Genomic DNA, 20,948 nt, shown 5'->3' with positions numbered 1-20,948 from the left:
CCCCGCCTCGGAGCAGCACCATGTCGCTTTCGCATTCCACCCCCGGCCGCCCTTCCAGCCCCTCTTCTAGGCTTCGGCGCCTGCCTTCCCTCTGGCTGTGAAAAGCGCAAGGCGCTTCGGGCGAGAGAGAGAGAGAGAGAGAGAGAGAGAGAGGGAGACGCGAAACGCAACAAGCCCCCTTAACAACTCCTCGCCGCTTTCGATCTCAGGGAAGTCAGCCGTGTTGGCTGGCTCTCACCGGCAAGCAGCCGGAGTGCGAGGACGTGTAATTTGGACCAAGGTGTTGTTGTTGTCCGTCCGTCCGTCCCCCCCCCCCCCATCCCGGTGGCAAAAGTGGCTTCTTACCCGGGCTCTTTCCAGCGTCCTTTTCCCCCCACTCGTCCGTTGCAAGCGGGAAGAGTCCCTTCCTTCCCGTGAGGTCTGGTGTCTGTCCGGGTTTGACGATGCTTACGGAGAGATGCCTGGGATTGCTCTACTGTGGCTTGTACCTCTGGGCATCTTTGTTTCTCTCTTTTTTGCAAGGTAAGTCCTGGGTTGTTTTGATAGCTGGGGCTATGGGAGGAAACACACACACACACACACACACACACACACACACACACACACACACACACACACCACTGTGGGATCTTTTCTGATTGCCTTGGTGAGGGGTGCCTCCGGAGCCTTGTCTTTTGAAAGAAAGGACATCATTTATTCCCACAGGGTCTATTAAAAATGGGAACTTGTACTACAGATAACCTCTTTATTATTTTGAATTTTTTTTTTTGGTGGAGGAGGTGTGTGTGTATGTGTGTGTGTGTGCACAAATTAGAATAAAAGCTTGGAGGGGGAGAGGCGATTTCATGACAGTACTGTTAAAAAGTGCCACTTTTTCTTCTGGTTCGGTAACTTCTTTTGCGAACATACTCTCGTCAGCTATAAAAAAATGAGAAGCCTGCAACTGGCGGGAGAAAAAAAATGCAATGTGAAATTCCTAACCCAAATATAACATATTTATCCTCAGATATGACAAGATAAATATAGGATTGATTTAAGAGCCAGTCGGGGATTGTCTCATTAGAAAGAAAGAGAATTACCTGCTTCAGTATTTGTCCTGTTACCTTTTACTTTACTATAAGTCAGGAATTAATTGAAAAGAGAATTCTGTTAGACAGTGGAAAGAAGCTTGACTCACTCTAGCTGGCATAGTATTATTTACTTTTATACATTTGTCTCATGCCAGTGATCCGAATAGGTTTGGGCTTAATTTTAGAAGATGGACCAGGATGATACGAATATAGTAGATATAATGAACCAGCACATGCAATCTAGTCCTTTATAGCTACAGTATAATATGAAATTGTTCAAGGATGATGTAGTTCAGCTGACAAAAACCAAGAGAACAGAAATCCAGATAAATGTTTTTAAAAATGGGGAAAGACCCCAACAAATATAATAGTAGAGTACAATATAACATTTTCAGGAGCTTTCTATCCTAAATAAAAATATATAACAATGTCAGTACAAAGAGTAAAATCCCAATGGATCAAATCAAATCAACTTGATTTGACTTGTATCAAAAGAAAAATCTGAACTGATGTATCTTCATTTAAGGACCAGACATAAGTTACCCTTTCTTATTTGTACTCTGTTCTTTATCTGTAAAATAAGCAAATGTTAATTTACTTTACAAGGTTATTGTAGGAAAAAATACTACAAAACATGTAAAAGCTTACTAGTATAAATGACTATTTATCATACTAAATAAAATTTTAACATTCCTGTTCTTGTCCCTAAATCTGATTGACAAGTATTTTAATTATAAATACTTGGATATACATGGTCTTATTTTAATATTACTATCAAGCAGAGGATTTCCCATATATACCCTCAAGATGATAAAAACAGAGAAGAAAAAGTGCTTGACAGTTCATAAGATTCCGTTCCAGTCTTGCTTCTTGCTTTTTTTAAAAAAACATTAATAAATACATATAATAAAGCTAAACGTATAATTAAAATTTTTTCTAGGACTCAGATGAACTTAACATTGCAATGCTATAGATGTACACTTAGAAGTGTGTTTAATTGGGCAAGCTCAAGTAAGTCTATAGTCTGAAGATGCAGATGGAGAGTTGTAATCTAATATATACCGTATATGGGATCACCAACTCTTTTACTACCATAGTATCTTTGACTCTAAAAGGCCAAATATTTTTGCAGATATCGTCTTCTGTGTTGGATTACTTGATGGGCCTAGTATAGTCCTGGAATGGAGAACTTCTGTTATCTTGCTGGTGGCCTCCCATTGACAGGCCAAAATGCTAGATATAGTAGAAAATAGTTTTTCCCTCCATAGAATGAGTGAAATGACTAGACTTAAAGTTGTAGCCCAAGCATCTTATAGCTGATTTCCACTAGAGTCCTTAAGCATGTGAAATGCCTAAAGACTAGGCTAGCTGTTGGTATTCATGGCTCCATCTGGACGTTCTGAGGAGGCTTTCCCCACTAAAACTAGTACAACAATTGAGACCCTCATTAAAGTTGGAGATCCTTGCTATAGTTACAAATGTCTTCATTACTTTTTGATTGGATTACTGCAATGTGTTGCCCTTGAAGATAACTTTGAAACTGCAACTAGTTCAGAAAGCAGGAGCCCACATGCTGACTGGTGAGAATCAGTCCAGTATTATAACACCTACTGTATATTGGGAATACCGCACTGGCCTTTATTAGGTACTGTCCAAAGTGCTGCATTTAAAGCTCTACTTGGGCAAAGAGGAAACTACTCCTTCCATAGTGATTTTGGCTGGTTTGTTTCTGTTCTGCTCAGGGGTGAATATTATAGGTTATTTTAGGTCTGGTGGTTAAAGGAGACCAAGGTGCAAAGCCATATTTATCTATCATCACTTTCACTGGAATAAGTTTCTTGCCTCTGAAAACTAGAGGGTTATCTTTAACAACAATAACCCCTAACTCCCTTCTATCTTAAAAAACCCCCACAACAATTCAAATTTGGCTTTTCAGATAAGGTTTTCATGACCAACATCCAGCTCCTGCTTTCCACTTTTGCTGGCTGCATGTGATGTTTTAATTTGAAATGTACATGTTTACATCAGGTTGAATGGGGTCTAGCAAATCTTATTGTTTGCTTTGTAAATTGCCAAGAGTGTTTGTAATAGAACTCTTAATAGTATGCAACTTTTGAGAAATAAATATGTAAATAAATAATCTGAATTATTTGAAACATGTTAGCCTAATCAAAGTATATTCAGATGATTAATCTGCTTTTGAGATTAATTCTGTAATTCTAAATAACTATAGCATTCTTGAATGGGTGAATGGGTGAAAAGGACATTGTGTATCCCACATCCTTTCTTCTTTCCATTCTGAGTAACTTCAGAAAAGTAGGATCATGAGTGGGGAAGATGAAGGCCATCATGTCTTTCGATTCTGCGGATCAAACATAGTGCTGTGTACTTGGTTTCCTTTTCATAAGATTGGTGGGGGGGGGGAATGGTGGCTCAGTGCTGTCAGCATCAACACCTGTAGTCATTTGTTTAAGGAATGTCCCTGATTTTAATAAGTTATTTCCATTACAGTGGTTCAATCAATTGCATGTGGACAGTGCAATACTACTTACAGGGATCTAAACAGGTTTATGAAAGCTTAGGTCCTGGAACTACATGTATATGATTGAACAGCGTATCATTTCTATAACCTATTCTGATAGAAATGAAGTAGTAATGTGTATTGGCTAGCATAAGTATACATTACAATAGGAGTAAAGGTCAATGGTCTTGTTAAGGTGTATTATAGATTTCCCATTTTGAATGGCGTAAAATTATGTTTTCTACCCCGTTAGTAATGCCTTTTGGTCTGTCTCTGGTCTCTTGCTTTTTTGGAATTTATATAGAAGCAACCTCTTTGCAGGGGTCAAGGCCAGTACCTACAAAATTTGGGATTAGTGCCCATAAACAATTGAGGTGCCCACTGAACTCATCTGAGATTTTAATACTATCACTGTTTTGATGTTTTTCTAAGCTCAGGAATGCAAAATGACAAAGTAGATTAAGAGTTGCAAAGGAGGTAGTGTAGTATTTATTTCAGAGTAAAGTCTGTGTGCAGTACCTATTATACAACATTTAATATACAATATAAACAATATAAATAAATAGTAAAATACGTATTAATTAATTTGGCCAGGTGTTTAATGGTTAAGTTAAAGTGAAAATCTCCATTAGAGTGATGATCTTGGCACAATTCTAACCCATCACTATGTCGAATAAGTTAGTTGCATAGTCCCCAACTTTTGCTTTTTTAAAGCTTCTTGAATGATTCTATATAGTGATTCTGTGATTTTTGTCATGTAACTTTACTGCATCTGAGCTGTCTGCTGAGAAACAGTTCACTGCAGATCCTAACTACATTGTTTTCGATGGCAAATGGAACTTCTTATTTAACCAGTGCAACTGTGGGAAGCAAAAGGCCAAGAGATTAAGGAAGAAATATATGGCAATAGTCATAAATGCCTTGTCTGTCACTTCTTCAAAGATGGAAGCATCTAAAAAACACTGCCCTGCAGGGAATACAATTGAATCACATCTTCACAGTCCAGTACCAATATAGGACATGTAGAGTTAATACTGGTTGTGACAATGAATGTTTGAAGATTAGTATTTCTGTCCAGCAGGAATCATAAAATGACACAATACTTTAAAAGTGTCTTTATAGCAGCGCAGTAAATTAAGTCAGAGTTGTGCAACTTGTGACCTGTCAAGCTGAACGGTTCCCATTTGTTGTGTTATCCCACATACTTAACCATTCCTCAGCTTCTGTAGTCCCAGCAAGGCCATAACAATAGAAGGTTTAGAAAGATCAGGAGGGTTAACAGATAACTGGAGGGTCCATAAATTCTGCAAGTTGGATTTGAACTGTGTGGGAGATGGCTGAAACTCTGTCATGAGAGGCTCTGAAGGACTGTTGAGTGAAACAGTACAGCTAACAAGGTCAGGTGAACAAGGTCTGATGAAAAGATGGGGTGGGGAAACAATTTCCTTCCATGATAAATGAATGAATGGCAAGTTATTATTACACAATGCCTTTTCCTCTGTGTTTTTTTTTTAATGCTGTGCTTCTATTTGGGATAGAGCATAGATAAAAGATTAATTAATGTGACATCTTCTCTACTGTGTCAGCAGCAATCTGTCAGCGTAGCAACTGGGACTGTGATTCGCTCTTTCATTTGTTGAGAGCGAATTTTATAAAATCTGCTCCAGGCCGTAATGTGGCAAATTAATTTAAAGAACATATATCCTTAAATATAAAATCAGTGGCATTTCCAACAGCTGCATCTCAACCTGCTGCCTGCTGGTTGAACTGAGTCACAGAATTACAAGCCAGCAGTAACGGTATGAAAAGGAAATTCTGGCAAATGTATCACATGCAAGGGCTCTCTCTTTTTGTGATGCCTTATCTATATAGATAATCATCGACTTACAATTGCCATTGGGACCGGAATTCTCATTGCTAAGTAATGAGGTTGTTAAACGAGATGTCATGACACTGCATCACTTAGTGACACAGTACCAGTACTCCCCATTGCTGTCATTAACTGAGAATCGCATATTGTTAAGCTTCAATCCAAAACATTCCAGATTTGATCCCACCCAGCCCCAAGCTTCAGGAAGGTAAGGGATTGCTTCTAACTTCTCTTCAACTGCCTATATCTTCCTCTATGTCTGCGCTTCGGGACACCCTTTGGGCCATTAATATCAGACCAACAATTGAGTAAACAATACCCCAATCGAGGAACTGCCAAATGAGCCAACATGAAACAGCCCAATCAAAGAATCTCTTAAGACCACCCCCACCAACGCTGACAGGACAAGCCACTAGAATATAAACTGAGAGCAACCCCACTCTTTGCTAGCACTGATGATGTTATCTAGTTTGGGTAATGAAAGGTCTTCAAGAAAACAACCAAGCTAATAGAGCAACAAGAACCCTTCATTTCAACCCTGAGCTACAAATATTCTCCTTTATTGGCCTACTCCAGTGGAGGGATTCAACCAGTGTAACAACCGGTTCACTGAATGTGCATGGTGCATTTGAAAACAGCTCTAAAACTTACCTTCTACTGCAGCCCTGGTGAGTAAAACAGCTGAGGCATGGCAATGTGCCACGCCAATCAGCTGGGCTTCAAGTAAAGGTCAGTATAGAGCAGGGGTAGGTGGGCGGGCCTACCTGATGATCGGTGTGAACCGGTTCACTCTCAGCTGATCGTCGGAGCTACCGGTTTGCCCGAACCGGTCATAATAGGCTGAATCCCACCTCTGGCCTGCAGTTTCCCCTGTCTCTGCCCTTTGGGCCACCCTACATACTGTCTTGTAGGGTGGCAAGCAGCCCACAACCATGCAGATCTGGGGCCGCTTGCCACACCTCAGGAAACCAAACCTGCCTCTGCCCAGTCCTAGCCACATCTGCCCTTGTCATTCTGTACTCTGATATTGTAATGGAATGTATGCATAACCTTGAGGAAAGAGAAGGAGAGATGACGTCTAGGAAACAATCAGACAGGAGGATATAGGAGCCCACAATCACATAACAGACACAGAAAGAAACTGATAAGAAAGACCCCCCCCCAATGGATCAGAGAGGTGGAAAGTTTGTACCTTCAAACTTGCAAAGTTCTGTTAGTGTCATAACCTTATAATAAAGTAGAATTTGTTCATCTAATCCTGTTTCCTGTCTTGTTTACCTGGGAGAGCTGGCATCGGTCTTGCAAGTCTCAAGGAACAAACTTCCTGCCTGCCACTTTTAACTTTCAACCATTAAGCAATTGTGGGCTTCTGCTTTTCTTGTCTTGATTGCTTGCTAGGAAGCATCTCTCCTTCTTCCTCAAGCTACTCATGCATTCCATTACGCTGACCTCTGCTGTCTTGCAGTCCTCTGCCCCAGCTGACCTTCACTGTCTTCTTGCTTCCACTGCTGGGGAAAAAAAGTGAAAAAGTGAGTAGCATGGTGACTCAAAAAAAAACAACCCTACTGAAAAAGCTCCAGGGTTCTTTTTCACTTTCTTTTCGCAGCGTGAGGGCTTTCTGGTGCCACAGCTGCTTTTCACTTTATTTTGTAATGCAAAGGCCAACCCCAGCTTGGTTCACGAGTGTGGTGCAAAGGGGCTTTTTAGCATGCCATGGTTCTGGGATGTTGTTCTGTTCTGTTCTGTTCTGTTCTGTTCTGTTCTGTTCTGTATCACGAAGCCCAGATCACACCTCACCAGCAGCAGGAGCAAGAACACAGTGAAAGCCAGTTGAGGTGCCCAAGTTAAGGGCAGTAGCTGTTAAAAGGACAAGTACTAAGGCACCAGGCTAGAAAGTGGGAGATTGTGAGTTCTAGTCCCATCTTAGTCGTGAAAGCCAGCTGGGTGATGATCTTGGGTCAATTATGCTCTCCCAGCCCAATTCACCTCATAGGGATATTATGGGGAAAATAGGAGAAGAATGGAGCATTAATTACGTTCTCTGCTTTGAGTTATTTAAAAGAATAATAAAGGCGGGAGATAGATACCGTGTTTCCCTGAAAATAAGTCCCGGTCTTATAGTTTTTAGGGCTCCAAAAATAAGCACTAGGGATTATTTTCAGGGAAACATGATTTCAGGGTGATCAGCCCGGCTGGGTGCCCCACCCCCAGCAGGTGGCCACAGATCAATAAGTCTGTTTATTCAGTGCTGCCATAACTTCAAACAGTTCTGAATGAATGATTGCAATTTGACGACTATCTATAATCTATATTCTCTAGAGAGATTCTTTGGGCATCAAGCTTTGTGCAATTTCAGTGACAGGAAAACAGACTTTCAATATTAGCATGTTTAGATTTAGTTAATTAACCGTGCTTGGAATTCAGGAAGCTACAGTTTAATGATTCTTGACAGCACCAGGTTGGGGACTAACACAATAACCCTATACATGCTGATGCATGTGGGGTTATTTTTTGAAAAGGCTATGCAGTTAATCAATCAATTAATTAAAGTATTTATTTATTTTTCTTCCATTCAATTGACTCCGCATCTCAGAGACCTCCCTGACAAATCCTTGCTCTTTTCTTGGCAAGGTTTTTTGGAAGGCATTTGTAATTGTCTCTTTCTTAGGGCTGAGAGAAAGTGACTGGCTCAAGGTCACTTGGCTTTGTGCCCAAGGCAGGACTACAACTCACAGTCTCCTGGCTTCTAGCCAGATACCTTAACCACTATACCAGACTGGCTTTATATTTATACCCCCCATTAATCACCACAATTTAGATAGTTTACAAACAATAAAACCAGCTAAAGCAAACCGTATCCCCATTAAACTCAGAAGCCAATTCAAAAGGTTCTAGAACTGAGCATATTGTGAGTTTGCTTGGACTATTAAGGAACTCAACAATCCCCTGCGGCTTACTCATTCCAGAGGAAACTGCTAACACTGGCACATTTTTTCCCCTGTCAAGTTGAAAGATTATAAATTTTCTCACCAAGCTACAACATATTTGGAAAAGACAAACAATATATCAGATTTAGCCATCAGCAAAACATGTATAAGGTCAAATACTCTGGATAGACACAGATTTATTTGACTGGAAATTTTTGCTTCCGGCTTAAATTATCATTTAACTGCACATTTATGTCTTTTAATGTGTTATAATCACATTTACTATTTTTTCTATTTATTCTAAGGGCTCTTCAAAATCTTTCCTAAAGAAAAGTATATAGCTTTCATTTAAAAGCTTGTGTGTTGTCAAGTATAGTATAGCTCACCTGTCCTAAATGCATATGCCAATCATTCTCTTTGAATGTAGTGTGTACTTTTTTCCCCATTATTGATTGATTTGACTTAGGTTCCTGCACAATTGACTCTGGGCAGTTTACAGCATAAAACAAAACAAAACCAGAAATGTAAATTAAAAAATAATCACCAAAGAAGATAAGGAATCAGGTCAATGACAAATATATCATGCAATCAACAAGGAGCTTCATCCATCCTGGCCCAAAGCCAGATCTTCTGGAATCTTTATAAGTTAATTCAGTAATGTGAGAAGTGCTTCTATACAGCACACTTCCATTTTACCTTTACCAAAATTGTATTGTAGTTTGCATTCCACTGACTATTGCACAGTCTGACTGATGATTACAGAGCCTGAAAGAACAGCATGCTTTAGTGTGGAACCCGTGAGTTATTTGCCATTTTTGAAATCACAAATATACCCTGCTTTATAAACTACAAATATATAAGAATACTTACTCTGTAAGTATCCAGCTCTACAAAATTGCTATGTTTTTACATATTTCATGTATCCAATTCATTTTCTTATATAAAGAAGCTGATATTTTGAAGGGCACCATAAATGGAAAACTTCAAGATGAGTTAGATGGAATATGAAATGCCTCTCATGTCCTTGATAACTAGACTGATCTTAGTGAACCTCTTGAATCCCTAATTTGGATACACGGGGTATAACATGTTGCTGAGTCTTGGAATACGGAGGGAAAAAGCACTGATAATAGTTTTTAAGAGTCCCAGGAGTCTTTCCATCAAATCCCAGACATGAAGATAACTCATTCCTCTTAACAGACTGTCTGGCCAACAAATATATCTGATCACTACCTGCCTTGAATACTCCTGATTTTTGTTTTATGAAATATATCAAGAGCTCTTCAGGGCAGAGACAGGAATATCTCTGCAGTATTTGTTTATTATTCCTAGTTCTGGATGTTTGTGGCAGCTGATGTTTATCCTGACTTTAGATATATTGTAAAATTATATAACTTTTTAGATTTACAATGATTGTAATGCTTTTCTTCACATATTCCAAGGTTTGGAGATACAGCCCAATGCAAAAGAATCTCTTTCAGTTTTCATATTGCACAGAAGAGAAAATTGGAGCAAATACAGCTTGATGTATTGGAATCTGCACAGTTGTTATAAGTATAGGTGTCTGGTACTCTTGACTAAATTATGCCATGGGCGAATAGGTGGCAATATTAAATAGATAGATAGATGATAGATAGATAGATAGATAGATAGATAGATAGATAGATAGATAGATAGATAGGTAAGTAAATATGCCAGATGTTTCAACTTGCCCCATCTTCCTGTGTTCTTGTGTGGATATTTTTGTTTATGAAATGTTCGAATCCATGAAATTTAACAGTAAAGCCCTTCCATAATTAAATGTGTAGATATATAATAACAGAAAAGGTTTATGATTTAACAAAAAAAGCATCAGGCCATTCTCCAAAATTTGTCCAGTTGGAAAAATCTTTGTCATGTTGCCAAGTTTTATTTAGTGTGAAGAGTCTGTCATGGCAGTGAAATCTTATTAGTATCATAGATAGTCATCTCTGAGCCATTCTCTACTTGCACCTAACTGCAGTGCAAACGTGACCTGATAAACATCTATTGTCTGCTGTGTCTGTATATCATTGCTTTCATGTTGTTCCCAACTCAGGAATGAGGCAGGTTTAACTTGCCTTAGCTTTCCCTCCTTATTTTAGAATTGTCCAAGGACAGTCTTAAATGCAATAACATCTGTGAGGCTTTCTCACTTATGTGAGAAGGAAGTCAGATGACTGACAGTATTTGGGAATTGAAGCAAGAGTGCCTGGATCATCAATGAGGACATGCTGATGTAGTTTACAGCTGACTCAAGAACGAATAGATAGTATTTCAATTCAGCAATAGAGAGAGGACTTCTGTTTAATGGAGCTGCTACATATCCAGGAGGGATCTGTTTGTTTTGGGCAATGAGCAGTGTTGGCTTAATTTTATCCCTTGGCACTCAAGAGGATATACTAAGAACCAAATGAAAGATTTTGCAACAATTGTTCACCTTACAGTTTGCATTAATTTATAGAATAGCACTGTGAAAGTTGTGCTACTTTTATTATGAACGTAATAATTAAATTACTGGCATGCTTTTGTTTCATGAGAAATAAAGTGACAAAAAGCTATGAGATCATGTTTGGCAGTATTTGATGAAATAAAGAGGGTAAAGCAATGGATTCCATCCACACTAAAACTAAAATACATTAATTCATTCATTAGAGGCATCTGATTCAAACCGAAATTTTATCCATATGATAAAATGTGCATTACAATATCATTATGCAGGCTCTGCCCGTATGTACTCTCGTGTGACATTGTGACACAGGTATTGTAAAAAAAGGAGTGGTGCTTGTTTGTGACCATGTGGTATCCATTTGGTAATTTCCTCCCTTGAAAACTTCCAGGTTCTACATATGAGCTTTTATGTGCTCTTTATATGTTCCAAACTTGTTTTCAACTTCTCTTAATATCTTCCATGATACAATATCTTTAATTCACTGTGCATTGTAAAGGAGTCATTCAACAACCATTGTGAAATGCAATGGATTGTTTTTTGAGCAACAAATATTTCTGCCCAAGAACAGTCAGAAGACCTCATGCTGCTTCTCTGTACACATTTAGAGATAAATTGCAAATGCATTTATTAATTTAAAGCATTTCAGTAAACATTATCCATCAAAAGCTCCCCTAATGCTTTACCGAACAATAAAAGTAGACTCTTTTCCAAGACTCTTTTTCTAAAAAGAAAAGCAAAAAAAGGCATGTCAGTAAAAGAGTAACAAGAATAGTAAGAGATCAATTCTTAATGTTATTCAGATCTCGCAATGCAAGATATGATCCAGAGATAATACTGTAATGAGTGTCACCCCGTGTTAAAGTTGCACTTCTTTACATAATTATCTGAAAGGAAATACGGTCAGCTAACTAGCTGAGGTGTGCACAGTCAAATTTTCATCCCTCTGCAGTTCTGCATTCATCCTTTGCTGTGATTGAGTGCTTTATAGTTTAGCATTATTGAGCAATCTGTGTTCATAGAACTGGGAAAATATGAGAGGTTCCAATTGGGGCACTTGAGATGGGCAGGCCAAATAAGGTACATTTGATTTTTCACCCAAATTGTAAACTTAAATATTTAAATTTTTTAAAAATGAGACACTGGAATACAAAGTGAGTAATCTATGTAGAAATAATCCAAAATATTTCCACTGAGAGCTTTGAGTAGTGTGCCCACTAATTATACCTTCAGAATAGCAAGCCTATGCAGTCGGGTTGAAGTAAAATAATCTGCTGAGTCCCATGGTTGAGTGGGGACTCATACCTAGTGGCAGAATTTAATCAAACCTTAGATGGGGTGAAATACTCTTCTAGGTGGACGGTATACTAGCTAGAAAAGAGTGGTATACATCTAGAAGAATATAGTGGTGGGATTCAGCCAGTTCGCACCACTTCAGGAGAACCGGTTGTTAACTTTCTGAGCAGTTTGGCAAACTGGTTTTCGGAAGAAATCATTAGGGCAGAGAACCAGTTGTTAAATTACTTGAATCCCACCACTGAATATAGTACATCCCTGGCCATAGATTACAGGGGTACAGGGATAGAAGTAGAAAACTAGTTCCAAATTTTAATGTCAATTGAGGTGTTTTTAAGATTTTGCTACTCAAAGTGGTCCAATATTGGAGTGCAAATTTAAAATCAGAAAATATCACATGTCTCAGAAACATTAATCTAGGCAAACAGAAAGCTCAGAGTTTGGTTGTTATTCACGGGATCTCAATTCTGTGCCTAGCGAATCCAACTGTTGTATTTTGAACAGGCAATTCCCAAACCTCTATAATAACTTGGTATGGGAGCCTGGCCTGGTTTTCTGTAATACGTTGATCCATAAATGACTAATACAATTTATTTTAGCCAAGTCTAGCACATTGTAAAGAGAAGGTCCATCAGTCTGGGTTTCTCCGCCAATTTGATACACTTCTTTGAGCAAAATCTGTCACGTCAACTGATGAGTCCAAGAAATTGGTTTGTGCCTCTTCTTTTCTTTATAAACTCTCATTAACTACCAAAACAGTGTCTTTCCCTCTGTTAAGGGGCATCTGAATAAAAAGGCCACATTACAATCACATCCAGTGATGGATGTACTTGCAGCAAGCCCAGGAGTGTAAGAAAACAAACAGCTGTTCTGTAATCTTGGAACCTAGGAATCCAGGATGAGTTTTCTTTTTATGTAGCAAATCTATAAATTGGCCTAGCTTTGCATATTAAGGTTAAGGGATGTTGGTGGCATCAACAATATTACAGAAAGTAAATATGTATTCTATATCATAAATAACTTTTTGCCTAAGGCTTGAAGCTAAATTAGTAAAGCTAAATGCGGGGAACCTTTTGCTTAATTTTTCTTATTATACTTATTTGAAAATAACATCATAGCAGAAGGCTAAGTGAAGAAATAGTGTGTGTCGTTGCAACTTTAACTTTGCAGGGAATAAATGTAGCTTAGAGGAATATATCATGAGCTTGCTCAGCCTGAGTAGAGTTTGTGGGAGTACAGAAAGTAGAAATGGAAAGAATAATTTAGACCAAGGATTTCTAAACCTTTTGCCATCATACCTCCCTATACTGTAATCCTAATGTAAACATCTCCTCTAAAAATTCATACACCAAACGAACACAAATGAATAATGAGAACAATGTAATGAAAGCAGGGGTGGGTTCTGCTTACCTTTACTACTGGCTCGCAACGGGAGCGCATGCGCAATGGGAAGCTTCTGCGCATGCGCAGATCACTCATGATGACATCGTGGTGGGTGGGTGGAGCCTCCAGCCAGTTTTACTACTGAACCGGTACTGTAGAACCGGACTGAACCGGGAGCAACCCACCGCTGAATGAAAGGCACATTTATTATAACAATGTACTGTACAACTAAAAGATTCCTCATACCTCCTGGACTCTGTCTGCGCCTCAAGAGAGGTACACCACACAACTTGTGATACCCTGATTAGGTATGTAGTGATCCAAGGTAAAGGGACCCTGAAGAATGATTGTCCACCTTTTGCTTAAACCAGTATTTCTCAACCTTGAAGATGGGTCGACTCCAACTCCCAGAATTCCCCAGCTAGCTCAGCTGGCCGGGGAATTCTGGGAGCTGAGGTCAACCCATCTTCAAGTCACCAAGGTTAAGAAACACTGGCTTAAACCATAAAGGGGAATCCAGTATTTTTTCAACACATCTGCTCAGCATAGGATTGGAGAAACCTATTATGCTCAATATAAAATGCAACTTGGATTCCAGATGCAAGAGGGAATTATTTCTGTAAAATAATTTCTGTGAAGCCATTGGTTTTAATGGGAACATATTCATGTTACCTTACGTGTACTGTATGTACATTGTATTTATATTTATGTAAATCGACATGAGAAAAAAAAAGAGATTTACAATAATTAAAAGAGATGTTTAATAAACCATCACTCCCCATTTGTCCAGTTTTGCTTAATTTTAATTAAAGGCTTTTGCTCCACTGCTCAAAATGCCATTTAGTTAATTATTTAGTTGGCTGACTTATCATGCATTTATACCCCACACTGCTTGACTGAGGATGATAATGGGTCAGATACATAGGCAGCAGCCTTTGTATTGAATTCATTGATGGTGAATATGAAGATGATGATGATCATCATTATTATCGTGGATTTCAGGCCATTTTCCTGTCTATTTAGATATGTCAAGGATTGAATCTGTATAACTTAGCTTTTGTTTCACTCATCTATTTTGTAGTTTCCTTTAATCTCCCTGGGCTACATATTAACATCAGCAAGAAACTGAGAGCAAGAAAATTTTTAAGACACGTTAAAAATCTTGGTCTTGCCTTTATTATGACTAGAACATGAGAAGATTTGTAACTCTACTAAAAATTCTATTTTTATTTATTTATTTTTCACATTTTTGAACTGCTGAACTCTCTCAGAGTTATATCTCTATACTGCTATCTATCTATCTATCTATCTATCTATCTATCTATCTATCTATCTATCTATCTATTTTCCTCAATATTGGGTCCTCTACAGTGGTGGGTTGCCCCCAGTTCGGACCGGTTTGCAAGAACCGGTAGTAAAATCGGCAGGAGGCTCCACCCACCGCCCCGGATGTCATCATAGGCCATCTGTGCAGAAGCTTTTGTGCATGCGCAGAAGCTCGGCGTGTGCACAAGTGAAGCGCATGCACACAATCCCGTTGCGAACCAATAGTAAAGGTAAGTAGAACCCACCCCTGGTCCTCTACCAGAGATCTAAGAGTTGACGGTTCTGTATAGCTTTCCCTAGCATTGCACTCTTTTGGACAGGTGTTCAGGATCTGTTGGAACCACTCTCTCAGCTTAGTTGTCACACCTCTAAGTGATCCTACTTACTGTCACTCTTATCATTTTGATCTTTCCTTTCCACATCCTCTCCAGTTCTTCCTTCAGCCCTGGTACTTCTCCAGCATCTAATGCTCCTTCTTCCTGATGTTGCTTTAATTTGGCATCACTACATCTATCTCCACTGCTGTCTTCTAATACTTGTCTATTACCACAATGTCTGCTTGATTGGCTAGTACTTGCCTATCTGTTTGGACCTGGAAGTCCCAAAGGATCTTAGCTTTCTTATTCTCTATGACCTTCTGTGGGATATCCTATCTGGACTTAGGAGATTCTAGCCCATATAATTTATTTATTTCAGATAATTTATATAGCCACCCAGAATCATTTGTTCATGAGATGAGAGGCTATATAAATTTGTTTAATAATAAGTAAATATTGTAAGCCACACAGAGTCTTCTGGCTTAGGTAACAGAAATAAGTGTAAATAAATAAATTATTTTTTTAAAAAAATTCAAACCTGTTATATAATATTCTCTCCCTCTCTTTACACACAAAGACACACACTCAAAGACACACACTCATACACTCACACACACTCTTAGTTGTTAGCTTTCAGGAAACATCTAAGGAATTACATCCTGGGAAAAATATACACATATCCAAAAATGCTAGCTTGTAAATTACAAGACAGGTGGATGAGTAGCAGATCTAATTACAGTATACGGTACTGTGTTTTCCCCTTTCTTCTATGTTGTTAAGGCTGACTTTGAGAAAAATCAGACTGCAGGAAAAAAAAACACATCCTAATTTCTAGTGCAATTAATCAGGATTTTGGAAGCATCTTTTCCGACATCAGCTTTTGTGAACTACAGCTCACTTTAGTCTTACAACATCCATCTTATTTCCTGTAAGTATATGTAGGATTGTAGCCTAGATAATTGTTTTATTTCTTCAAAGTACTCTGTAATTTGTGAAGAGACAGCTGGGATTGAACAGGAGCTTTTCAACCTTTACATTAAATTGTAGTTCTCAGCATTCAGGGGAAACAAAACAAAGCAAAACATGCCAGATAAAGTGTTACACATTTCATGTCTTAAGAATGTTAAAGATATTTCAGGTTTTGCCTTGGCTAGGGTATCTCTTCATTACTGAAAGTCTTCATGAAAGGTAAACTGAATTACCTTAAGTGAAAAAACAATTGATAATGAAATAATTGATTCTGCATCAGAAAGTGGTTTCTATGTACATTTCCATTTAAACCCCAACTATTTAATAGGAATTACAAACATCAGCCTCAGCACTGGTAGAATGAATACTGTATATTCTCTTAATATTTCTACCCTTAGTATATAATTTACACATTTCTATTTTTCCTTCTAAGTTAATTTATTGAATACCACTTCTGTACTTGACCTCATTGGCAATGTCAAACACAGCAGCAGATGTCTGGACTTATGCCATATCTTTTCACAGCTTCTCCCTGCATTTGTCTTCACACTCTAGTAGACACACATTGTCTGCCTTCTTGGTCTGCTCTGTCACTTCTCCTATAAGACTACCATAACTGGACCACTAAACTCCAGAGAACCATATATGACAGCAAAATGTTAATGCTTTTTAAAAGCATTAACATTGTGCATCCACTTAATGAATGTCCAAACTTTAGCAGCTCATATGTGATAGCTCTAATGTTTTATGGCTGAGATGCGTAGGCAATAAGAATATAAACGGCACTGACTGATTTGACTGGCCGGCAAAGAGTCTGTAGTGGATAGATGGCCTTGAAGGACACAAGGAAGATCTGCTACGAAGATAAATGGAAAATGAGCCCAAGCCAAGAAAATAATTTGAGGAAATGCCTTAGAAAGCACACTTCCCTGTATTCTCATGAAGATAAAACAGGGAGAAAAAGAAGCACATTCTGGTTTGCAAGATTCTGCAGCTGTTGTAGCCTAGATTTGCATGGTGTCTGTTTTTAAGTCTGCTAGGATTGATAGAGTCTACCTGTAGTAAGTCAGAATGATTGGGGCAGATAGAAAGTGGATAAATGCAGGAATAGCCCTAAGGGTTTTTTGCCCTTCTTTTGGCAGCTGCCTGTGCAAATTCTTAAAAATATATACATATACTATCATGAAAGGGTGATAATAATGTAAACCTGAAAATTTCATATATTTTATGGGGGAAAAGGAGGGAGAGAAAACAGAGCAGTTATATATATGTGAGATAGAAAAGTGTACGGATGTGTGTGTAAGAGACAGGAAATTTGTACAGATTTGGTGAGTATGAATCTAACATCATTCTTCATGATAGACATTTAATTGTTTTTAAAATTTCTCATTGTCCTCCTTTTAAAAATTATTTTAAATTATCTCTGCTGGGTTAGTTTTCCTCTCTCTCTCTCTCTCTCTCTCTCTCTCTCTCTCTCTCTCTCTCTCTCTCTCTCTCCCTTTCTCACTCACTCACTCATTCATTCACTTTAAAATCTCACAACAGTGAGACTAACAATGTTAAAAATTCAGTAAAACAATCAAATAATTATTGGCAATTGAGGACAGCATCCATCTCACCCATCTCAGGTGTCCTATGATAAAATTTTGTTATGTGATACAGTAGGGTATGTGTATGTCTCATTATAAAAATTATTTATTTATTCATCAATTTATTGAATTTGGATGCCCCCCAACTAGCCAATTCTGAGATCTGAAGTCAAGAGTAAACCAAGTAACAGCTTTGGATGAAAATAGATTGATTTAACCTCAGTTGGTCTCAGAATCTAAGCATGACTGGGTTTGGCACGTATTTGGATGGGAGAATAGCACAACTGTAGGGCAGATTCACAGAAGAAGTTGAAAATCATCCTTAAAAAAGTTAATGACATAGTGCTTCCATCTGCTGCCAAGAAAACAACATGGATCCACCTTTTAAAGTCACCAGGAATTTAGCTCAAGTCAAAAGAGACCACCTACTCTGTGTAATCTAGATGAAAGTCAGCTCTAACTCAAGATGAAAAATATTAAAATACAAAGCAAAACCCTATAGAGAGATATGGAGCAATGATACCCATAATTTTAACTTTTCAGAAAAGTATTATTCATACTTCATCCTTTTTTGTTTACTGTACAGTTAAAAGAATCTTTAGATCTAAGGATATTTATCACATGCTTGCAGCTGTAGACAAATGTCACAACGCTCTCTATATGACAGAAGAGCAGATGGGACATATTTATACCTGTGGGGAATAAATAACATATGGTGGTAGTAAGTTTTACATCCTTGGAACTGCAAAATGCACCAAGTAAGCTGCATGCCTTGCAGCTACCTGAATCTGCCAAAATAATGACATGCCCTGCATTTCAGTAAGGCTACTTTGGCTTATAACTTGCCATTGTTCATAACTTGTTCATGGGGTATCAAATATGTATGTATGAGGCTACTTCAGGGAAAAGTATCAGAAAACAGTTTCCAGATGTGACTTGTTGCATTATGATGTAATACTATGCATATTTACATGGAAGAAATATGCAGTTGTTTTCCAGTAATTATTTCTTATTTTACACGAATCGTGACTTTTTCTTTTTAAAAAAGAAACATGTGAACTAATAAAAATAATAGAATATTTCTTTCAGGCCTTGATAATTCTTTTGAACGAGTGGCCCAGACTGTAGGTCATTTATTTATTCATTCATTACTACAGGTAGTCCTCGGTTAATAATGGTAATTCGGAACAGAGTTTCTGTCACTAAGCGATGCAGTTAATTGCTTAGCGACAGAAATCCTGGCAGTCTCCATTGCTGCCATTAACCAAATCCAACAGTCATTAGGTGAAGAACCATCCCTATACCCAGATTGATCCATCCATTCCATCTCTGAGCCTCAGTAAGGTAAGGGACTGTCTCTGCTGTCTCCTTTTGAGCTCCCCACTCCCACCTGCCTATTTCCCCATAGCCCTGCCCTTTTTGGCCCCACACCTGTTCCTTGTCACCAGCTGCCCCTCCCCCCCAGCCCTGGCCTGTGCTGTCATGCCTGCTGCATCACATGGCATTTTATTCTTGCTGTGTCTTCTTTTCATGCCACCTTCTTTCATCCTGATGCAGCTGGGACTTTTTTTGTGCCTGGTCAGGGTCTTCATTTGTAGGGCCTCTATGTATGCACCAGCCAGGACCTTTGTTCACATACCAATCAGGGCCTCTGGATATGCCCTACCCAGGGCCTCCTTCATGAAAGAAATTTGGCATGTAAAAGAAGGCCCCAACTGTACCAGCGCCAAATAAAGACCTGGCTGGAAGGGGCCTTCTTTTGCATTGGCACAGTTTAGCTATTCTTCCCCATGCCAAGCTTCTTACGTTGGGTCCTTCTTTTGCACTGGTATAGCCAGGATCTTCTTTCACGTGCCTGACTTCTTTTGTGAAGGGGTGGGGGGCAAGAGAAAGACCTGAATGCAACAGTGAAAAAGGAGAGGATGTGAAAAAAGGTCTCAGCTGGTACAGTAATGGTGTGAAACAGTGGTGGGTTTCAAAATTTTTTACTACCAGTTCTGTGGGTGTGGCTTGGTGGACATGGCATGGCTTGGTGGGTGTGGCAGGGGAAGGATACTGTAAAATCTCCATTCCCACCCCACTCCAGGGAAAGGATACTGTAAACTATCCATTCCCTCCCCAATCCAGGGGAAGGTTACTGCAAAATCCCCATTTCCTCCTGATCAGTTGGGACTTGGGAGGCAGAGAATAGATGGGGGTGGGGCCAGTCAGAATTTTTACTATCGCTAAAAACTACTCAAAATTTTCGCTACCAGTTCTCCAGAACTGGTCAGAACCTGCTGAAACTCACCTCTGGTGTGAAGGGTGTGGTACTTGTGGGCAAGGCTAGGTAGCAGGGCAGCTGGTGGCAATGGGTGGGAGGGCAGCCAAAAATTAGTCATAAATATGGATGGTCCCAAGAGGTCCTGAATTTTGTTCATGTGATGTGGATGTGCTATTGATATGTATGTGTATGTGAGCAGGTGTGCATTATATTTTTACATTTCCAATTTTACAATTGCTTCCTCGCTACTTTTACGTTGACTTTTGTTATGACTACTTCTTCATTTATTTTTGTCCTGGGGCAAACACAAAGGAAACAACATAGAGCTTTATTAGATAAACCAACCATGCACAACACTCACAGCTGCTTGGGTGATTTGTTAGGAACCCGAGAGATTTGCTTGCGTAAACATTTGCATATTTTTTTAAAAAAACTGCATAGAAACATATGGATAGAAACTCTATTTGTTATGCTAAAAATGATAGGTAGAATAACAGTTATTTCTCTCATGAGAGTAAATGAATGACATATTCTGTGAGTTATACCAAGACATACCAAGGGAATCCAAATTGATGCAAGCCACAGTAACCGGAAGAACATTAGCCTTATTTTTCATTCTCAGAGAAAAGTTTTTGTTAAAGTGCAGCTTCATAGAAAATGCCTCATTAAATCTTTGCATTTGTTAAATTATACTGGACATCAATAAAAAATAATAATACATTTATTCGTTCAGAAGCAAAAAAAGGGACCATACCACATATGTCTTTCCTATAGCTGAGTATGCATTGTATGGTTTAGGCTAATGGAGTTCTAGGAAAACATAAAGTATTTTAGGACCCATAACATTTTTAGTTTTAATTTAGAATCATCACAAATAAAGAGGGGTTTTCAAGGATTAAGGCAGGAATCTTTAGGTCATTTTTAAAGAATAAGCATTAATTGCTTATTAA

At 38.6% G+C, this 20,948-nt stretch overlaps 1 protein-coding gene across 1 annotated transcript in view; it reads left to right on the top strand.

Annotated features, from left to right (window-relative positions):
- Positions 1 to 443: 443 nt before the first annotated feature.
- Positions 444 to 20,948, top strand: part of LOC139313131 (neuronal acetylcholine receptor subunit alpha-7-like) — a 95,100-nt gene continuing 74,595 nt past the window's right edge. The window contains exon 1 of the mRNA XM_070938528.1: positions 444 to 522. Within this exon, the coding sequence (XP_070794629.1) occupies positions 444 to 522 (79 nt within the window). The remainder of the gene's footprint in view (positions 523 to 20,948) is intronic.

The sequence above is a fragment of the Pituophis catenifer genome, unplaced genomic scaffold (assembly GCF_029215685.1).
Source record: "Pituophis catenifer annectens isolate HBS135680 unplaced genomic scaffold, rPitCat1.0.hap2 SCAF_2, whole genome shotgun sequence".
NCBI lineage: Eukaryota > Metazoa > Chordata > Lepidosauria > Squamata > Colubridae > Pituophis > Pituophis catenifer.
The sequence above is the reverse complement of the archived record's forward strand: the minus strand, read 5'-3'. Positions and strand labels throughout refer to the sequence as shown.